Genomic DNA, 22,798 nt, shown 5'->3' on the forward strand with positions numbered 1-22,798 from the left:
AATAGACGCATACAGGCGTTAATGCGCTCTCCGAGTACATCGTTTTCAAAATAAAATTTAACACCAGACGTTATTATGCATTGCAATTCTGGATCCGATAATATTGGCAAGTATTTCTCAACAATTTTCTTCACATCATGAAACTGCCAAAAGTGACCTGTTCACGGTTGTCCCTATCCTTAAGGTCTTCTTTTTGATCTTTTAACAGTTTTATGTATCATATCCAGAGAGCTGTGGTCAATGATTCCTACACAGAATGGTCACCAGTTCCAAGTGGTTTACTCCAGGATTCTGTGCTTGACCCTCTATTATTTAAAACTAGCTGTAGCTCCCGGTGCTGCCCGGGATGGTAAGTAATTGCTCTTAGCTATAACAAAATTGAATGGGTTAAAAAATATATATATTATATGCATAATATATTATATGCATACAGTGGCTGCCTCTGCCTCCGGCGCTCCCACCGCAGTGGCTGCCTCTGCCTCCGGCGCTCCCACCAGTGGCTGCCTCTGCCTCCGGCGCTCCCACCACAGTGGCTGCCTCTAACTGTCACTTTGTCTATAGAGAGATTTATCCGAAGTGTCTGGGAGCAGAACTGCTCTAGTTGCTCATGGCAACCCATCAGAGCTCAAGTTTTTTTTTTGGGCAGCGGTTTATAAAATTACATCTGATCTCCGATTAGTTTCCATGGGCAACTGGAACAGTTTTACCTCAGAAATTTAAGATAAATCTCCCCATATGTGTGAAGTAAGATGGATACAGACAGATATAAGCGTCTTTTACTCATTGCCTATAGCCAATCAAAGCTCAGAGCTCATATTAATGACCTGTGGCGGAACAGCAACCAATTATGGCTCAGTTTCCAACTGACACAGCAGCAGCAGAGAATGGCTGAATGGAGAATGGATTTTGGGAAGCATGGGGTGATACGATGGTACAGATTCCTTTAGCGGACATACGTGTGTATATATATATGTGTGTATATATACACATATATATATATATATATACACATACACACACACAGGGGAGGACTGGGTATAAAGAGTGGCCCTGGAAAAATTTATAAAAGTGGCCCTATGTTGTTTACCCTAAGTTTGTTTATGTTGTTGTTGCCCTAAGTTTACCATAAAAAAGCCACATAAATGTGGTGTCCCCGTTATCACGATGACCCATAGAATAAAGATAAAACATTTCTATGGTATGGTGAACGTCTGGCCAAAAAAATGCTAAACAAGAATTAAATGATTATAACCACCACCAAGAAAGAGTTAATAAAATCTGATTATTAGCCATTGAGCCCCCACGTAAATGATGTACCTGAAGAGTGGATCTCATCCAAAAATAATAATCTCCCATAAGTCCAAAATACAAAAAAAAAAAAAAAAAACATTTTATAGCCTGTAAAATGTGACAATGCAGATCTGCTCCGATTGGCACTGCTTCCGTCCTATGCCCGGCCGGGTGCCCGTACAGCAGTCACCACCACATATTGGGCATCCTCATACACGGGAGAAATTGGGTCTCAAACTTTGTGGAGTTTTTTGTCATTTAATACTTTGTGACGGTTTAATTTTTGGCCAAAATCAATATGTTGTCTAAAAATAATTAAAGCTTGTAAATTACACCTCCATTTTGTTTTAACCCCTGTGAAGCATCAATCAGTGATGGCGAACCTTTTAGAGACAGAGTGCCCAAGCTGCAAACCAAATTCCACTTAATTACCGTGAAGTGCCAACATGGCATTTTAAGCTACAACCTATTGCTACCAGTTCTTCCACATCATTCAATCGTATCGGCCCCTGAGGCCACCAATACAGTTGAAGGTAGGAGGATAAATTCAGACTCTCATTGTAGCTTCTCTCCAGGGTCTCTCTGTGTAGGAAGAATGGTGGGTCCAGCAGGATGAATTCCAAAGATAATGCAGTTATGTCAACAGCTGGGGCGATGACCTGAATGCCCACAGAAAGGGCTCAGAGTGCCACCTCTGGCACCTGTGCCATAGGTTCGCCACCCCTGATCTAAATGGTTAACACACTTTTTAAAGTTGATTTTTTTTTTTTTTACACATTGAGGGGTGTAGTTTCTAAAATGGTGTGATTTACGGGGTTTTACTGCCATTTAGGCCTCTCAAAGTCACTTAAACCTGAACATGTGCCTCTAAATAAAGGGTTTTGATGAATTTCATAAAAATGAGAAAAATTGCACCCAACCTCCTAACAACCTAGAAAAGAGAGAGGATGGATAAAACCCTATGCGCCAATATAAAGCAGACATTCCAGAAATGTTAGTTATAAAGTTACTTGGATGCTATAACTATCTGCCTGAAAAGCAGAAAATTTTGAACTCTGAAAATGAATAACTTTTAGAAATTTTTGCCAAATTTAAAATTTTTTCATAGCTAAACACAAAAGAAATCAAAATTTTTCTATTACTTTTATGTAAGTCTCAGAAGTTAAAGTGCATATACAAACAGAGCCCATTAGAAAATGGCGCAAATTCGTTCCAAGGTTTCAGGTTCTAAGACAACACACATTGCAATATTTCCGTTTTGGCTATCTGCATCAGAAAAAATAAATGTATAAATCATTTTATTACTATCAATAATAAATGATATATAATAATTATAATTATCAGGAGATCACAAGAAAAACAGGTTTCGGATCCTACAGCATTAATCCCAATTCATACCTGAATAAAGACTGATACTGTAAGGCCCAAAACGCAGCACCTGTTTTTCATGTGATCACATCTTAACATGCTTTTAAAATACTGTTTTTTTTGTTTTTAATATTTTTTGGTGGAGCAGATTGCAATTTTTAAATATTGGCTACGGTAAGATTGCTGGGGATCCAACACTCATGCTCATGTAAAGGGACTGACGACAGCGCCATTCGCATCTAAATAAATTGCTGGGGGTTCACATGGCTAGGGAGCAGTATGCCACACTGTTACCTCACATGTTACACAAATTTCCCATCGTTTTAAATATTAATATAACATAATTGGGCAGGTGTAATATCAGAAGCCATACTGTAGAGAATTGTTTCTGTTAAGGCACAGATAGCTACATTAACTATTCAAACTAATTATTAATTATATACTCACATCTTTACATTGAAGGCTCCCGTCTCTCTCAGAATTGTATTAGCAATTAGTTCCCGATGGCCCTCCTCTGAGCCAACCAACTACATAAAGAAAGATCAGATAAATGCATAATTGTGGATCTTAAAATTATAAAAAAAGATATTAACCAACTATATAACATTATAGCATTTTTATTTCTTGAGCCTAAGGAAAATAGATGTAATATAATGAATCTTATGAAAAGAAACCTACAAATCAGTTTCACTGGCAGAGCGGGGGGGAATGGTTGCATTAAAGGAAACCTACGAGTACAAATTGTCGGTGTAAGCTGTAAATACCGAGCACCAGCTCAGGGTGAGCTGGTGCCGAAGCTTACTTTCGTTAGTATTATAAACCGCTGCATCCCCGTTTAAACACTTTTTAAGGTTTATAGCTGTAGCTGCTTCGGCGCTGCGCGCGACCGTGATCGCGCGCGACGTCTCCGGCATTTCCTATGTAGGCGCACTCACGGTTGTGCGCCCCAAGAGCTGAAGCAGCTACAGCTATAAACATTAAAAAGTGTTTAAACCGGGATGCAGCAGTTTATAACACTAACAAAATTAAGCTCCGGCACCAGCTCACCCTGAGCTGGTGCTCGGTATTTACAGCTTACAGCGACCATTTGTACTCGTAGGTTTCCTTTAACGCCTTTACAAGAATCATAGACAAAATGGTATTTTTACTCTTTGGAAAAATGTCAGTGCAAGCCATTGTGCAACAAAATCAAAAAGTACCTACAGTTGTAGAGGTTTTTGTGTATATTATTTGTGTTTTAATAGGTTTTCAACAAATTTTGGTTATATTCAGTGTGATGAACCCCCACTCTCGGGTTCAAGCACAGGGTGCACCTGCGCAAAGGAGTCCTCACAATCTACCCTTAAGCTCCACCCACTTACAAAAATGGCATCCTGACGCCAATTTCTACTCCCAATTAAGTCTGGGAAACCAAACGCATCAGAATCCCCGACACTACACACCATGCACGCACAGCCCAGGGGCGCACAATCACGTAATATACCCCCCTACCACTTACACCACGGAACGCTACTGAACAGAGTCACTCTACTCCCCAATAGTCACACATTTATTTCATACACTTATCAATACTCGCAATTACAGCTTAAGAGATGCCTACACCAGGACCGCACACTTACACCCAGATACACACTCTTCTAGGTGCAATACAGTTCACCTGGATCCACACTGCCTATAGCTACTGCTAGCACAGAGACACTCACAAGGTAACTTGTGAATTTCCCCACTGTGGGACTAATAAAGGATTATCTTAACACAGCTTAGTGACAACTCACCTTTTCAGAGTTATGGCAAAATATAGAGCACAAGGGAGAAAAGTATTAAAAAACAATTTAATATCCAAAAAGGCACAATGCTTATAGGTAACATAAATGGGTAAATAAACAGACACAGATAAAACTGCTAGACGCACGAGTGTGCGAAAAGGACAGTCACCGTCATTTGGAGTCTGGTTTTACCTCCCCGCTCTGTAGCTGAATATCAATCGTGTTTTTCATTTATTTCTGAGACTTACATAAAAGCAAAAAAAATAAAATAAAAAGTATAATAAAAAAAAAACTAAAAAAAAAAAAAAAAAACAGACCTCTTACGAATTGGATTGGTATAGAGATCCTTTGAGAAGAACCAATGAAAATCCTGGTACAGTTCTACAAAACTGGTTGCATCCCCTTCAAACTGAATGAATTTATGCCCACATGCTTTTGGATAACCTCATAATCTGCCCACTTTGTCATGCGAGAAGGGTGTGGCTACACCTGAATCTAATTATGTCATATCTTCTTCCATAGGTCTCCTGAGAAGATATGCTCATCACATTTCCCTGCATGAATCAACAAAATCTGAAATTTTTTTGAAAAAATGTGCTGAAAAAACTACTATAAAATGATAATGAAGCTGTCGCGCTCCATTGCTTCGATCGCCGCTTTTCCTCTCACTGCACCAGAGAATGATGTAATCACTATGTTATCCCTGAGAGGCACAAGGCCCCATCCCCAGCTGCTGTCTATAAGTGATTCAGATAAGGTTGATTAGTTCTGCCTGCACAGTTCAGGAAGCTCTGTGTGTAATGTGTTTATTTAGGCACCCAGCTTTCCCAAGGTCCCGAATGTTATACAGGCGGTCCCCTACTTAAGGACACCCGACTTACAGACAGACCCCTCTGACCTCTGGTGAAGCTCTCTGGATGTTACTATAGTCCCAGATTGCAATGATGTAAGGTGTCTGTTATGAAGCTTTATTGATAGTCCCTGGTCCCATTACAGCAAAAAATGTTTAAACTCCAATTGTCACTGGGGCCAAAATCATGAATTAGTTAATTCCATTTCCATTAGTCCACCATGACGGCCCACCTGGAGGATGCCCCTTGACCTCTGCAGGGACAGGAAGAAGAGAGGTTAAAAGTTCCCTCCCCGCATCCTCCCGCCAGTGATTCCAAAATAACCACACTTGAGGAGGATACAACAGTTTTATTAGTATATTATAATCACATACAAAGTTTCATCCACAAACCTAGACAGCAGAACTTTACTTTAGGGTGGGAATATATAGGCCGTCATGGTGGACTAATGGAAATGGAATTACCGGTAGGTAACTAATTCATGATTTCCACTTCGCCCCCCATGACAGCCCACCTGGAGTTTTACAAAATAAGTAAGGATTTAGGGAGGGATTACTGCTTGCAGAACCTTGCGTCCGAAAGAAAGTCCTTTGAAGATGGTAAGTCCAGTCTGTAATGCTTTGAGAATGTAGAAGGGATGGACCACGTTGCAGCCTTACAGATCTGCTCCAACGAGGCTCCTCTTCATGTGGACATAGCCCTGGAAGAATGCGTTCGTATTCCTGCAGAGACCGGTGTCTTCTGGATCTCATAAGGATATCGCCGTCTTCAGCAATCTAGCAATGGTTGCCTTTGAAGCCTTCCTCCCCTCATTTTTCCCCTGAAATTGGATATAGAGGTTATGATCCACACACCAAGGCTCCGTAACTTTTATGTACCTGATAACAGTCTTACGTCCAAAGAGTTCCATTCGTGTTCTCTCTCGGAGGACGGATTTTCACAAAAGGAGGGGAGTATAATCTCCTGGTTCCTGTGGAAGTTATAATTTACTTTGGGAACAAAGTTAGGATCTAACATAATAATAATTCTATCTTGCAGAATTCTCATATCAGGCTCTCTGATTGATATCGCCTGAATTTCACCTAGCCTTCTGGCTGAGGTGATAGCAATCAGGAATACAGTTCTTAAGGTTACATTTTTTATATCAGAAGAGTCAATTGGTTCAAACGGTCCTTTTGATAAAGTGTTCAAAACTAAGGACAGATCCCAGGAAGAAGTTTTGTTAATAACCTGAGGTCTTAACCTAGAGGATTCTCTAATAAACCTTTTAACCCACCTGTGTTCAATGAGCGGCTGGTCAAAAAAGGCGCTAAGAGCCGATACCTACACCTTCAAGGTACTAGTAGATAGTCCCAACTCCAGGCCTTTCTGGAGGAAATCAAGGACCTGTAAAAAATTAGGGTTAGATTGGATAGGTGGGTTGTCTTTACAAAATGAAGAAAACTTCTTCCAGATTTTGTGGTATATAGCAAATGTGACTGGTTTCCTACTTGCCTTTAGAGTCTTGATAACTTTACTGGAAAGTCCTTGAGACCTTAGGTAGCTGGATTCAGGATCCAGGCTGCAAGCTGTAACCTTCCCGGGTTCGGATGATGTATCGGACCCTGTTATAACAGGTCCCTTGACAGCGGGAGAATTATCGGATCCTGCTATGACATCCTTTTTAATAGCGGGTACCAGCTTTTCTTCGCCCAGTTCGGGAAGTTGAATATGGTTCTCGTTTTCTCCTGACTTATCTTTGCAAGGACTCTGGCGATCAGGGGAATGGGGGGGGGCATAGGCTAGGGGAACGTTCCAGGGATGAGAGAACGCATCTAGATTTTCCTTACTCTCCCCTTTTTCTAGCGAAAAGTAGTGATGGCACTTGGTGTTCCTTCTCGTAGCAAATAGGTCTGAGGATTTCTCCAGCGGGATAACAGATTGTGGAAGACTTCTTTTTTCAGACACCATTCGTTTGGGAGAATTTTCTTTCTGCTTAGAAAATCGGCTTTCATATTCTCTGGACCTTTTAGGTGAGTGGCTGGACAGGACGTGATCCTCTGCCCACGAAAATATTCGCTGAGTTAGAGCGCTCAGAAGCGGAGATCTGGTTCCCTCTTGTCTTTTTATATAAGATACGGTTGTCATGTTGTCTGATAAGACCAGAAGATGATGGTGGGCTAAGAGAGATACGTTTGAGCTGAGGGCCTCCCATACTGCACGCAGTTCCTGATAATTGGAAGACCTTCTGGCCACCTCGTCTGTCCAGGTACCCTGGGAGAAATGATGAGGCATTAGTGCACCCCATCCCTTCTGACTAGAGTCTGTTTGAATAGACACGTATGGATTGTTTGTCCAGAATATCCCTCTTTTCAGGTTTTTTTTTCTCTCAACCACCAGTAGTAGATCTTCTTTTACCGCAGGAGGAATCAGGACCTTTTTGTCTAGATCTTCCTGTCTTTTGTTCTAAGACTTCAGGATCCACCTCTGAAGGATCCGGGAGTGTGCCTGACACCAGGCCACTGAGGAGATACATGCCGTCAAGGATCCCAGAACTTTCATGGCCTCTCTGATTGAGATCATGGATCTTCTGCTGAACCTCGCTATTTGTTTCCTGATATGTACGGCCTTTTCCTGTGGAAGGAATGGCATTTGGTAACTCGAGTTCAGATTTACACCCAGAAACTTTCTTATAGTGGCTGGCAAGAGTTCTGATTTTTGATAATTTATTATCCAACCCACATTCTCTAAGGTTTCTATCGTGAAATTTTGATGAAATTAAATTCTCTAGGTCTTTGCCAATAATAAGTAAATCGTCCAAGTAGGGAACGATAAGTACGTCTCGTTGCCGGAGAAATGCCACTACCTCTACCATCACCTTGGTGAAGGTTCTTGGTTGAGGATATGCCAAAGGGGAGTGCACAAAACTGGAAGTGAAGTGTAGAGCCCCCTGGAGATAAGACCAAAAACCTTAAGAATTTCTGTGAAAGTGGGTGGAGAGGCACATGATAATATGCATCTTTTAGATGCATCTTTGTAAATGATGTGTGTGGCAGATCTTACCGACTCCATCCGGAATTTTCTGTAGATGAAGTCGTTCGAGGCGCTTCAGGTTCACAATCAATCTGTTTGCACCGTTTGGTTTCTTCACCAAGAAAAGAGAAGAATAAAAATCCAGATTGTTATCAGCAGGGGTAGTGACTCCTGTTCCAAAAGATCAGGAACAAAGACAACACTTCTTGCCAGATCAAACCGTGGGATGTAAAGGACATAGAAGAAGATGGTGATATACATCTTGTAGGAGGAAGACTGATAAATTCTATTCTGTATCCATTGACAAAAACAAAAGGTACCCCTTTAAGGAGGGACAGGGAAAAAGGGATAAAAGGAAGCAATGTGAAAGACCAAACTGAGTCTGAATAATTGTAGTAAAAAATACTTTATTAATGACTATTTAAGACATAATGATAAAAGCAGGATGAAAATCCTCAGACAATGCTGAGGGGGAATGACAGTGCAAGGCGGCGACAACAAATGAGAAATTTGTCACCCCGGGCAGACATAGGAGGAATTACACATGGACAAAGCATGCACATGTAATAGGTAAGGACAGATGGTACATATAATGAAGGCAACAGGTGTAAAGTGGCACACAGTTGCTTAACATGCATAAACATAGGTAATGCGCACAAACAGGTAGAGATAATACCTTACCAATAAACAGACGAAGGCTCTGTTACGAGCCGAAACACGCGTCGGGGATATCGCCATCCCGGACAGTGGAGGTCCACTTCATCTCACTTTTTGTTCATTGGTAAGGTATTATCTCTACCTGTTTGTGCGCATTACCTATGTTTATGCATGTTAAGCAACTGTGTGCCACTTTACACCTGTTGCCTTCATTATATGTACCATCTGTCCTTACCTATTACATGTGCATGCTTTGTCCATGTGTAATTCCTCCTATGTCTGCACGGGGTGACGAATTTCTCATTTGTTGTCGCCGCCTTGCACTGTCATTCCCCCTCAGCATTGTATGAGGATTTTCATCCTGCTTTCATCATTATGTCTTAAATAGTCATTAATAAAGTATTTTTTACTACAATTATTCAGACTCAGTTTGGTCTTTCACAGCGCTTCCTTTTATCCCTTTTTCCCTGTCCCTCCTTAAAGGGGTACCTTTTGTTTTTGTGTATGCTCATGGGAAGCCTCTCTTTGGTGTGTTACTTACCATACCGGTCCAACCCACACACTATTACGTACCACATGGATCTGGACTTACTTGGTATATAGGTTTGATACCTTCACCTCCCTTCTCTCTCCCTTCCCGATTCTCCTGTTGTTCTGTATCCATTGAGTAGTATATCCAGAACCCAAGGATTTGAAGTAACTTTTGTCCACTTCTCTCTGAACCTTAACAACCTTCCTCCTACTCTGGCGTCATTGTTTTCTATTTCTTTTCGTATCTGTGGGAGTGGAGAAGAGAAACCCCCTTCCTTTACCTCCTTTTGGGTAGCTCCAGCGCCCCCTCTTTCCTTTGTCTCTGTCTTTTAGGCTTTTGAAGTCCCAAAAGGGCAGTTTCCTTTGTGCTGGATTTTCCGGAAACCCCTTCTTCTTGTATGAGGCTCTCTCAAGTATCGTATCCAGCTCTGGACCAAACACAATCTCTCCAGAGAATGGTAGGCTGCACAATTTTGATTTTGATCGCATGTCCCCACTCCACTGTTTTAACCACAGTGATCTTCTGGTTGAGTTAGTAAGCGCTCCTTCTTTATAAGAAAACCAAATCCCTTCTGCCGCGGAATCCGCTAGGAAGGCTGTTGCAGACGTAAGTAACGGAAAATTTTCCAGGATAGTTGCTCTCGGTATTCCTTCCTTAATGTGAGATTCTAGCTCATTGAGCCAGTAGAGTAGGTTCCGTGCTACGGACGTAGCTGCCAGGTTTGATTTTAAGTTTAGCATCGACGTCTCCCAGGCCTTTCTTAATAAGGAATCCGATTTTCAATCCATAGGATCTTTTAGCTGCGCTGAATCTTCGAATGGGAGGTCCGTTTTTTTCACAATCTTCGTGATTTGAACGTCTACCTTGGGACAGGAATCCCATAGCTTTGATTCCTCCGGTTCAAACATTAACCGCTTCCTGAAGTTTTTGGACAAGACTATCCTTTTCTCCGGTTCACGCCATTCTTCAGATACGAGTTCCTTTAGAGTATCGTTTAAAGGAAATACCCTCTGACGTTTTGTTTTTAGACTACCAAACTATTCCTCTTCCTTAGATCTGGGAGGAAGAACATCTTCTATCTCTAGGGTCTGTCTGATGGCTTTCAGAAGATTGTCCAACTCCTCTAGTTGGAACAGGTGTCTTGAATCCACAGTTTTAACCGACTCCTGCGAGTCTGTCGGATCATCACCTTCAAACATAGAACATGATGGAACCTCAGAATCGTCCCCTTCCTCAGATAGCGATGAGTCGGGTTCAATTCTCGCTTTTTTACTTGGGGGAGGTCTAGATGTAGCCGCGGCTACTGAAGACATTACTTTTTCTTCAATAAATCCCTTAAGAAAAAACTTCTTTCCTGGATGAACTTATCTCATAAAGTTATCTATAGAGGTTTTTCATATTGGTTTCCTGTAAAACTCGGGCATAGAATGAAAACACATATTGCATTTCTTTATTCTGCTTTTCTCAGATTTTTCAGGCCTACTAGCCTTATCCCCTTTATCCTCCTTGCCTTTTCCCCTAGACCCCTGGTCTTTTTCCTAAAAGGAAATAGGAGGATAATAAGTGACCCGATATCTTTTACATAACGTAAAACCAATTCCTGCACAATTTACCCCACTTACTGAAACTGGAGGGTGCAGGAAAGTCAGGTCTGCTTCATCAGCCATAACGAGACTACCAAAGTGCAGGAGACACGAGAACCAGCAGTAATCCACAGAGATCTTAGACCTAAGATCAACATGACTAGCCCGCTTTAAATACCTTAATGGGGAGCCCATCCCCCACTGAAGAGGCTACCGCTGGCCTTCCCGGCTCCCAGAGATGTTTTGCGCCTTTTTTGGTGCCACTTCCGGTCATTCGACCTCGAGGACGCCGGGATATGTAGTTTCGGCCGCCGCACGTACAACCTCCGGATCGCGGTGCAGCGGCCCCGACGCGGACCGGATGGCAGCCAGCAGGGAAGGCCGAAGCCGACCGAGGACCCCAGCCCGCCCGGATTTCACTGAGTATACAGATGTGGGGTAAAAAATCAGGACCAATAGTCGCGCTTCTCAGTGTTGACAAGGCTTTTATTAAGATGCATACAAGGACGACGCGTTTCGGGAGCGTACCGCTCCCTTCTTCAGGTCCGTATAGTTTTTTTAAAAACAGTGCTCTATTATACAAAAATATAAATAAATATATGTATATATAAATATCAATATAAATGAATGCATAAAGGTTAAAAAATAAATAATAAAACTAAAACTTTTTCCAAATCATGTAAAGAAGTCATATATAAGACATACAAGATAAAAATACACGTATAAAATTCAAGTATACAATGTTTCGAGAAACAAGGATACGGTAGTACGCCATTTAGTCAAGTTAGATGAATATATAAATATATAACATATAAATATATAACATACAGAAACATGATAGTAGGTAGTGCATTATTAAAGCGGTTCTAGTAATAGCATGATGTAAAGTATAAGTATAAAAGGTGAAGCTGAAAAGAAGTCTGAGGTAAAGAAGATATTAACTGACCCGTATAGCCTCAGTCTCTCCTGTGCTGGTGGTGGGGGACACCGATTGTTCCCTAGGATGGTGTTAGTTCTGTATATGTGGGGGGGGGATAAATGACATCTTGTAGCTTATATTGCATTGGGTTGTAGATAAAGAAAAATAGAGTTAGGGCTTACCCTGGTGGTGTTAGCGATAATTAATGTCGCTGTATTAGTTCTATGGACGGGAAGGTGTTAGTCCGTACCTGTGGGGTATGAAATGTAGGGTATAGGTCATCAATCTAGTTGATGTGCAAATTAGTGTAAGCGAGACTTACTTTGTCAGGGTCCGGGTAGTCTGGGAGACCTGCGTGTGGTGTCTCCTGTTGCTGGGCAGGGAGCGCTGTGCGGCGCGTCTCCCATTGACAGCTCTTATATATGTGAACGCAAGCATGCGCACATGGGGGAAAGGGGAGACAGGCGCTGTATGCGACAGATTGTGCGCACGCGCAGTCCGGGATGCGCACGCATGCGCACATGGGGGAAAGGGGAGACAGGCGCTGTGTGCGACAGATCATGCGCACGGGATGATGTGCAAAATGCACTATAACCTGATGATTTGGTATGAGTAGATGATTATTTAGGGTGAAGTGGTGGATAATTGAGGAAACAGTTTTTGGTAAAAAAGAGAGTGAGTAATTGGTGGGGTGCCAATAGGTACCTCCCGCTGGGAAAACATGGGAGTTGTAATAAAATTAAGTTCTTTCTAGAGTCTCATTAAGGCCATAGGGACATAGTGTATTTAGTTTAAAGATCCAATAATTTTCCCTTTTAATTAGCTGATTATGTCTGTCGGGATGATCCTTCGGGATTTGTTCTATGGGAATAAGGGTTAGGCTATTGAAATTCTGTTCGTGATGGGATCTACAGTGTCTTGATACACTGTGTAACTGAAAACCAGACTTGACTTTGCTGCGATGTGTGTTCATTCTTTCTCTCAACGTTTGTGAGGTTCTTCCTACATATTGTAACATGCAGGGGCATTGTAATATGTAGATGACGAAATCTGAAGCACAATTTAGAAAAGAGGTGATCTCAAATTGTTCACCTGTTGAAATAGAGGTGAACCTTTTTGTACGGTGTTGTATGATGTCACAGGTCAGGCATCTATCACTGTTACAGTGGAATGCTCCTTTCAAGGTTGGAAACAGAGATATCTGGGATTTTGGTTTCGCTTTTCTTGATGTGGTTGGTGCCAGCATGGTTTTCAGAGTGGGTGCTCGTCTGTAGGTGAGTTTTGGGCCCGTGGGGATGGATTTGGCTAGATGTGGGTCCTTAGTTAGAATCGACCAGTGTTTGTTCAGTATGGTTTTTATTATATTGTGATCCGAAGTGTAGGTAGTAATAAAATTTAGGGCCCAGTCATCCGTAAGATCTTGTTGTTTCCGTGGGGCTAGGCATTCTTTTTGGGAAAGGGCTTTAGTTTTCTTATAGGCGTCCTTGAGGATTTCTTTAGGGTACCCTTTTTCTTTAAAGCGCCTGTGTAAAATTTTCGATTGGTCCTGAAATGTGGATTCTTCCGAACAGTTTTTTCTGATGCGCTTATATTGGCTGTAGGGTACATTATTTAGCCAACTTTTGTAGTGTGCACTTGTATAGTCCAAGAAGCTGTTTACATCGACTGTTTTAAAATAGGTACTTGTCAGAAGGCCGACTTTTTTGTCATTAACTGATATGAGCAGGTCGAGAAATTCGATATGCGTTGTGGAAAAATTGAGTGTAAGTGAGATCCCCCAGGGGTTCTGGTTGATTGTACTCACAAATTCATTTGTGAATTTCACTGAGGACGGCATACCGGTAAGAACAAGAACTCTCTTGATCTGACCTCAACAGGGACAGGAAGAACACTGGCGGGAGGATGCGGGGAGGGAACTTTTAACCTCTCTTCTTCCTGTCCCTGCAGAGGTCAAGGGGCATCCTCCAGGTGGGCCGTCATGGGGGACGAAGTGGAAATTTTTTTTGTCCGGATCTACAATTATAAAACATACAGTTTCGACTTACATACAAATTCAACTTAAGAGCAAACCTCCGGACCCCATCTTATACGTAACGCGGGGACTGCCTGTAATTGTTTTTACAGCAAAACCACTCTGCTCAGAGATTAAACAAGATATGTGCCTGATTCAGTGTTGCTACAGCATTCTAGAGTTATGTTTGGTTCTCAATGCATTAAATCAAAATGGTAGATTTGCCAGGTGCCACACACGGCACCTGGCGCACACTTGCCATACACTGCACACAGTACACAGACTGTAGGGAGTACAGTGTGGTCAGGGTTTGCACTCACATGGCCCTGCTCTCCGGTCCCGCCAGAATCTCGTAATCTCTGACACACAGGCCTGCAGGGAGAGCTGGAGCAGCAGCCCCGCAGCCCGCATGTCTGCCCCGGGGCCAGCGCCCTCACTGGGGGTCTGATATTCCACTCCTTTGCAGCGTGCGCCGAACAGCTCAACAGGAAATAATTGTCATGCGTACTTTGACGCATGGCAATTATTTTGGGGGGTAACGGTGCCTCATCATGCGTCTATGAAGCTTGGCGAGGCGTTAATGCGACCTCAGGTCAAACTACAAGAAGACTGAGCGGGCTACGCAAGCTGCTGCCACCGCTGGTGGCCGTAGAAGACTCCCAGGATTTCTTAAGGAACCCTTCTGCCTTCCTATCCTTGGGGTCTTTAAGGGAATTGATATCTTCAAAAAGGGCAGAGAAGAACCTCGGGACATTTTTATAATACAGGCAATTACGTACAAGATAGGTTACATAGGTTTGTTCTTAAGTTGAATTTGTATGCAAGTCGAAACTATACATTGTTGTAACTCCAGACAAAATTTTTTTTGTGCCTCAGTGACAATTGAATTTTCAACATTTTTGCTGCAATTGGACCAAGAATTATCAATAAAGCTTCATTACAAACAGCTTAGAACTGATCATTTCAACCTGGGACTATAGCAAAGCATCCAGAGAGCTTCACCAGAGGTCACAGTGGGCAGAGGGGTCCATCTAACTAGGGGTCGTCTAAGTCGGGAGTCTTTAATTAGAGGACCGCCTGTAGAGGCATCTAAATTTGGTAGAGGACCCCAGGAAGAAATGAGATTCTCGTTTTTATTTTTCACTCCCCACCTTCAAAAATCTATAACTATTTTATTTTTTCATGTACAGAGCTGTGTGATGTCTTATTTTCTGCGTAACAAATTGCACTTCGTAGTGATGGTATTAAATATTCCCTGCCGTGTACTGGGAAGCGGGAAAAAAATTCAAAATGCAGTGAAAATGATGAAAAAACACATTTGCGCCATTTCTTGTGGGCTTGGTTTTTACAGCTTTCACTGTGCGCCCCAAATTACAGATCTCCTTAATTCATTGGGTCAATACGATCATTTTTTCTATTTTTCAAAATGGCTAAAAAATGCAATTTGCGACTTCGGGCGCTATTTTCCGCTACGGGGTAAAACGCAGTGAAAACTGTTATTATATTTTGATAGATCGGGCATTTTCGGACGTGGCGATACCTAATGTGTTTAGGATTTTTACTGTTTATTTATATTTATATCAGTTCTAGGGAAAGGGGGGTGATTTTAATTTTTATGTTTTTCAGACTCTCTAGGGTACTTTAACCCTAGGTTGTCTGATTGATCCTACCATACACTGCCAAACTACAGTATGGCAGTATATGGGGATTTTGCATACCATCTATTACAATGTGCAGATCGCACATTGCAATTGATAGCCTCGATCATGACAGCCTCGGATCTTTGTGTGATCCGAGGCTGTCATGACAACGGATCGCTGCTCCCCGGTGACGTCACGGGGAGTGACGATCGGAGCCAAGATGGCGGCGCCGGCTCTTTAATGCGATCAAAGTGTTAACACCCGCAATAGGTGCAAGCACCGTTCACGGGTGTTAGCGGCGGGCGTTTGCTTCATTATGAAGCAAATGCCCGGTGAGTATGAAGAGGGCTCAGCCCGTGAGCCCTCTTCATACTCCCCCATGCGCAGCAAGACGTAAGGGTACGTCTTATTGCGCTATGGGGTTAATATCGGTCTTGGATCAATAACATTTTTGACTGTCACCTTCCCTAATCACGGATCGGAGAGACTCTAGCCATGAAGAAGATTCTTCAATAATTATCTTTCCTATACACAGGCGTTTTTTTATAATTAAATTGTAATTTTCTACCACAGATTCTGCATTCTCTGTGGAGAGTCTTTGTAGTAACCTTTTTAGGAACCTCTTCTTGCTTGTTAGAAAATTACCATCAGAAAAAGCCTTAGGCAAACACTCACCACTTCTAAAGTTATCGGAGTCAGGGCTCTTAGGGGCTTACGCCTGTCTGCCATCCTGGTTAAAAGTGGAAGCACTAGCTCTCCAAGTTGCCAGGCTTTTTATTTCTTAGGCCCCGCCCCTCTCCCTGTGGCGTGGGAAACACACACACACACACACTGTATATATCCCAGGAGGGGGGCTAGAACCCCCGGGCTCCCCCTGGATCAACATACCGCTGCTTCTCAGTTCCTCCGTCTGCAGCGCTGAATGAACCGGAAGTACTTACTATAGTACTTCCGGTCAGCTGCTTCTCCCCACGCCAGAGGAACTCCTGCAGCCCGGCGCCACCCGGACCTTGCTTCACCACGCCGGGAGAATGACCTGCAGCCCGGCGCCATCTCCTGGATCTTGCCTTGCTACGTCAGGGGAATGGATATGCAGTGAGGGAGGAGGCAGTTCCCGTATGCAGGTGCTCTCCCAGAACTGGAGGCCACCGTCAGAATGATAAGATCTTACGGACCGCCAACTAGCAGTCCCCACAAAACAAAAAAAGGATGCTTCTGAAGAGCTCAGGTCCCTTCCAGGGACAGGAAACCACTGAGGCAGGATAGGAGGAGCGTGTTTTTTATGCTCAGGTTTAATCTCCCTGGGGAAATTGTGTTCTTGGTCAAAAGACTCTCCACCTAGCCAGAGCTCACCAAATATATGTAAAATTGATTTCTTGCAGGAAGGGTTTGAGTGGGATCCATCTTTAGTCCTGAGCACCTTGACTAAGAAACCCTTTGAGCCAGATATCATTTAAGTTATCTGGCAGCTTACAATGATAACAGTCTTCTTAGTAGGGTTGCACGATGCATCGAAATTTCGGTACTTGTACGATACTTTCAAAGCCAGAACAGTTCAATACCAGGTTTCTGTTACGTGCGGTACTGAATGACTTCCACCAAGTCATCAGGTCTCCATATATGGTCTCTACATCTCTTAGGGCTTGCCCAGAGCAGACATCGGGCAGAGAATCTTTTGCATAGAAGTGTCATGTTAGTGGCCGAGCAGGGACCACATAATCAGGGAGATATCACCATCTGTCCATACATGGCCTGTACATTCCCCAGGGTTTCCCCTGAGGTCTCTATTTAATTCAATTAAATAATTTTTGCCCTGTCAAGGATTTGAACCCACAACCTCCATCTGTCATAGAGAGACAGAGCCCCTATCAACTAGGCTATGGGTTTAGTGGTTGTGCTTCAGAGGAAATGCAATCAGACTTTTTTTTTTTTTTTTTTTTTTTATAAATATAGTATCGCACTCAAAATGTTGGTATTGGTGCAACCCTACTTCTCAGTAGTCATAACATCAACAAGATGTTCAATTCGAACCTAATTTATGGAATCTGACAACTGGATAACCCCTAAACTTGACAGGAACTTTTTACCCAAGGTAGTGTCTTATTTTCACAGGTTTTGTACAGAGAATGTGGGCACTTCAAGCTACTGAAGAAGCAGCTTCACGCTTCGAAACGCGTTTAGCACAAAATTGAGCAGCTACAAATTTTTACAATATCTATATTATATACCGGTGGACTATCCTTTTGAACACGAAGTCTTGCTCCGGAGCTAGAGACACCTTTAGTGCCGTGCGCACTGCAAACGCTGAGATTACTCGATACCAGGATCGGCTAGTTTGGGCTGCGGGAGATGTAAATCTACTATCCACAAGCCAGGCACCAGCCTTACCAACGGCGTCCCTAATGCCATTGCTGAACAAGGAACAAATTCAGCCAGCATAGTCTGGAGACATCTCACACGGCGCTACCCAAAACGGGAAACAACAAGCGCAACTGGAGAGCCGAAAAGTAGGAGCTACGGGAAAACAGTATGGCCCCATAAAGGAACAACAGCACCAACCCAGCCGAGTATCAACTAACAGTGAGTGCCGGACGGCATATTAGACAGTTGCATGTTATAAAAATTGAAGCTGCACAATATAAAAGTTGAAGTTGTTCAAAAGATTGAAGCTGCTCAAAGAATAACCTTTTTATCAATAATTTTTTATCATTTTTCTACGTGTGCTGCAGGCATAGGGCCCTATGATCTGAAAGCACAAACCTCCTGTAGTATTTTACCCCTTGGTCACAAACCACAAATGTATATGTGCTATACAACAGACATGTGACGACCTCAGTTTCTTCCTCCATAAGAATTTTACGAAGGTACCATCTACAATTTTTTTATTTTTCCTTTTTGTTTATGTATATTTTTAATTTCCTCTTGTGTATGAACACAACGATAAATTACTCACTGGAGAACAAGCAATATTTTTTGGACTACTTTACATTCAGAAAACATATACAAATATACTTTACAATAAGATTTTCCCTGTGTTATACATTGGTCTTTTTAAAGAGAACCCGACAGGCAAAATAACCCCCCAAACTAAATATATTTTCATATACAGGCGGTCCCCTACTTAAGGACACCCGACTTACAGACAACCCATAGTTACAGACGGACCCCTCTGCCCACTGTGACCTCTGGTGAAGCTCTCTGGAAGCTTTACCATAGTCCCAGACTACAATGATCAGCTGTAAAGGGTCTGTAATGAAGCTTTATTGATAATTATTGGTCCATTTACAGCAAAAATTTTGAAACTCCAATTGTCACTGAGGCAAAAGAAAAAAAATTGTCTAGAACTTCAATTATAAAATATACAGTTTCGACTTACATACAAATTCAACTTAAGAACAAACCTCCAGACCCTATCTTGTATGTAACCCGGGGACTGCCTGTACTGCCATTAGAGAGCATTGCCTCTATCCTTTCATTGTCCCTCTACATGCCTGTAAACCTAAGCAATGAGGTTCTACAGCTGTAAGCAAATGACCTGTGAAATGTCCAATGAGTCATTAGCATATTCAAGCTGTCCGGCTTATTCATGAGTGGGAGGTACAGCCACACCCCCAGTGCTTGACTGACAGCCTTTATAATAATGTGAGACTGTATAATGATGTGCTTCCTGGCGCTGGTGCCCCCTGCAGCCTGTGTGTGTATAGGAGAGAATATATAGCTCCAGGCAGCCATGTTATAGCAGAACATGTCAGGTACTTGTGTAGCTGATGTCTGTGTCTCTGTGTATTAGGAGGATGCAGCATGTCAGCAGATGCAGCACAAACACTAGCAATGCTTTACTATACATTACACACAGACATGAGAAGGGGGAGGAGAGGGGAGGGGGAACAGGGGTGACATCACTGCCTCTGACCATGTGAACAGCCTCATTTACATAATAAAGTGGATGATTTTAGAATGGTTAATGTATGAATTGACTAGATAAAGGCTGGGAGGGAATCCTTGTGAGCTGCTCCAACAGGTAGTAGTAACAGGACAAGTGACACAGACCTGATGACAGGTGCCCTTTAATCACTGTTTATTACTGTATCGGTATAAATTAATCAAATTAAATATATTGTTCATACATTCAGAAACAAACCAATTGACCAATTTTGTACAGAGAATGTGGGCAATCTCTATCCTTTATTGGTGAAAAGGTTTTGTTGGGAGCACATAGAACTGGAAAGGTTGGAAATTGATAAGTGCCACTACAACATCACCCAAATTATTTTCACAGGTCACAAGACATTATATTACCAACCTTCTGTGATAAACCGAAAAACCCTACACAGAAGAGGAATGGCATGCCTTAGACCAAGGAGGAAAGACTTGAAATTTCTTTCTTCAATTTACAGGAAAGTACAAAGGCCGGAAGGCTTCAAAAGCCACAATTGGCCAATGTTTTACTAGCACTATTAAAGAATGTTATAAGATCAAGAATGTTCCACTACCTCACACTATAAAAGGAGAACTCCGTTAGAGCCATGTCTACCTTGTGGGCAGAAAGAGGGAGCGTCTCCATATCCCAGATCTGTAGAGCAGCCACGTGGAGTAGTAACTCTACTTTTATCAAACACTACAGACTCAATGTTTTATCATCTGGAGACTGGGCCTTCAGGGGTTGTTCTACTATACAGTAGGTATGGAAAGTATTCTGACCCCTTTAAAATTTTTCCCTTTGCAGCCAGTTGGCAAGCTTAAAAATATTCTATTTTTGCTCTGCACCCCATCGTGACAGAAAAACAGAAATGTATATATTTTTACTAATTTATGAAAACATGAAAAACTGTAATATCCCATTGTCATAAATGAGTCGAAGCACCTTTTGAGCTAGTAAAGCCATAAATCTTCTTGGAAATTATGTGAAACAAGTTGTTCACACCAGGATTTTGGGATCCTCTGCAATTCTTCCTTGTAGATCCATTCCAGTTCCCTCAGGTTGGATGGTGAACATTGGTGGACAACCATTTTCAAGTCTCTCCAGATATGTTCAATTGGGTTTTGGTTAGGGCCAGTGTTCTTCTGAAGCCACTGCTTTGTTATGTTAGCCATGCTTACTCAACTTTTTTAAAAAGATGCTAAAAAGTCACAAAGTTAATTCAGCCCCCTGCTGGTGTTTTTTGCACCTTTTATCATTTTTGTGTTTTCATTTTTCACTCCTAAAATTCAAAAATCCCTAAATTTTTTAGATTTCCATTTAAAAAGCTGTATGAAGGTTTGTGTTCTGCATAACAAATTACACTTCATAATGACGGTATTTGACGGGCGGCCCAGGAATCTCACACCTCGGTATCACCGGCAGCCAATAATAAACTAATTCAGTTGTTCATCATCCACCAATGCTATGTAACTCCAGTCAGACTTTTTCATATGCATAGATTGCCGAACTCTAGATATCACAGATGTCATGTGGGCAGGGCAGATTTCATCCACCTAATATGGACTTGCGACATCCTGAATAAACCGGTCCCTAGTTTGCCAGCCTTATGCCTGTTGGGAATTACCCGGGAGGATGACTGGTCCCATTATGAAGCTGTTTTCTTGAATGAGGCTCTGTTTTTGGCCATACGCTGGATGGCTGATCGCTCTCCTACTGTCCCTCAGTGGAAGAAACTAGTTAATCTGACTATACCTTACGAGAATATAGTTTACAAACACCGCGGCTGCCCGGATAAGTTCCGAAGAGTGTGGTGCTCTTCCCCACATACCCTTTTTAATGTTCGCAATCTGAGAGAGTCTCTTGTCCCTTTTCAGTGAGTGCAATACTCGCTGTAGGTGATATTACTATAATTTTACGTAATACAGTTGGGCACCCTTCCTGCACTCCTCTGTGCACTGTCGACAGAAGGGATTCCTTATTCTCCAGAAATAGGGTGGTAGGTTACCTCGTTGCCTAACCATTGTTACTACCTTTTCTTTAACTCCATTTCTCTCTTGACACCACTCGACCAGGTTGGTTACTGTTCTATATATGGGTTGGGGAGGGTTTTACTGGATCGCTGTTTTTGTACAGATGTTATCACACATGACAAATGATTGTGTAAAGATATATATTGTTATATCTGATGTACCTCAGCTAATGCTTCTTGTGTTGTGATGTTGCACCGTTTCATTTCTGTGATAAAGCAACCACAGCATCTTATACACGGCTTATACACGAGTCAATTTTAAAAAAAAACAAAAAAAAAACAAAAAAAAAAAAAAAAACTTAATACTCACCCTCCGGTGTCCTCGATCCCTGTCGCAGCTCCCGGCGTCTCCTCTTCTCTCTTCTAAAGCCGGCAGAGTCGCATCCATGTGATCTACCGGCCGCCGCACACTACGATGCGGCGGTGTCACGCTTATGATCTCATCAGCAGCGACAGCGCAGCATCGTAGTGTTCGACGCCCAGCAGATCGCATGGACGCAACTCTGCCAGCTACAGAAGAAGCCTCAACGAACATCGGGGACACCGGAGGGTGAGTATTAAGTTTATTTTTTTTTTTTGTGTTTGGCAAACTGCGGGGGGGCTGGCTGGCTGTATACTACATGGGGGCTGGCTGGCTGTATACTACACCCTCGGCTTATACTCGAGTGAATAGGTTTTTTCCCGTATAATACTTTTTATTGAAGTTTTTTCAAAATTACAATAACATGCGCTTCAAATACTTTACGAATGCATAGGTATATGTATACAGCCTTGATTTTGTTGCAATATAAAACACTTTCTTAATACATTTTCCATTATACAGTTTGGTTATCTATCAAGGTCTACAGTAGCTGTATTCCCTATTGCTTTCTTCTATTAGTTGCTCTGTCATCAAAAACAATATAACAAGAAGAACAAAAAGAACAACAAATTAAATAACATTTGTCACAGGTTTCAGTTGCTCCTTTTCCTTATTCCGGTTCTGCTAGTATTACAGATTATCCAGAATTCAATCCTCCTATCAGGCATTTTCTAAAGTTGTTATAAGGGTGTTGTAAGAATAAGAGTGTTTTAGGATTAAAATTACAAAGGTGTGCAGTATTCCTGCCATGGTTGCCAGATTTTTTCAATTGGTTGGTGCTTCAAAAAACCGTACGCTAGTGCTTTTTCAAAGTTATATACCTTGGAGATCTCCCCCTCTACTTCTTTTATTGTGGG

At 42.2% G+C, this 22,798-nt stretch overlaps 1 protein-coding gene across 1 annotated transcript in view; it reads right to left on the reverse strand.

Annotated features, from left to right (window-relative positions):
* Window positions 1–22,798, reverse strand: part of CENPM (centromere protein M) — an 81,994-nt gene that overhangs the window by 31,906 nt on the left and 27,290 nt on the right. Inside the window, exon 2 of the mRNA XM_072127041.1 lies at window positions 3,106–3,185. Coding sequence (XP_071983142.1) covers window positions 3,106–3,185 — 80 coding nt within the window. The remainder of the gene's footprint in view (window positions 1–3,105; window positions 3,186–22,798) is intronic.

This window comes from Engystomops pustulosus, chromosome 10, assembly GCF_040894005.1.
Source record: "Engystomops pustulosus chromosome 10, aEngPut4.maternal, whole genome shotgun sequence".
Lineage (NCBI taxonomy): Eukaryota > Metazoa > Chordata > Amphibia > Anura > Leptodactylidae > Engystomops > Engystomops pustulosus.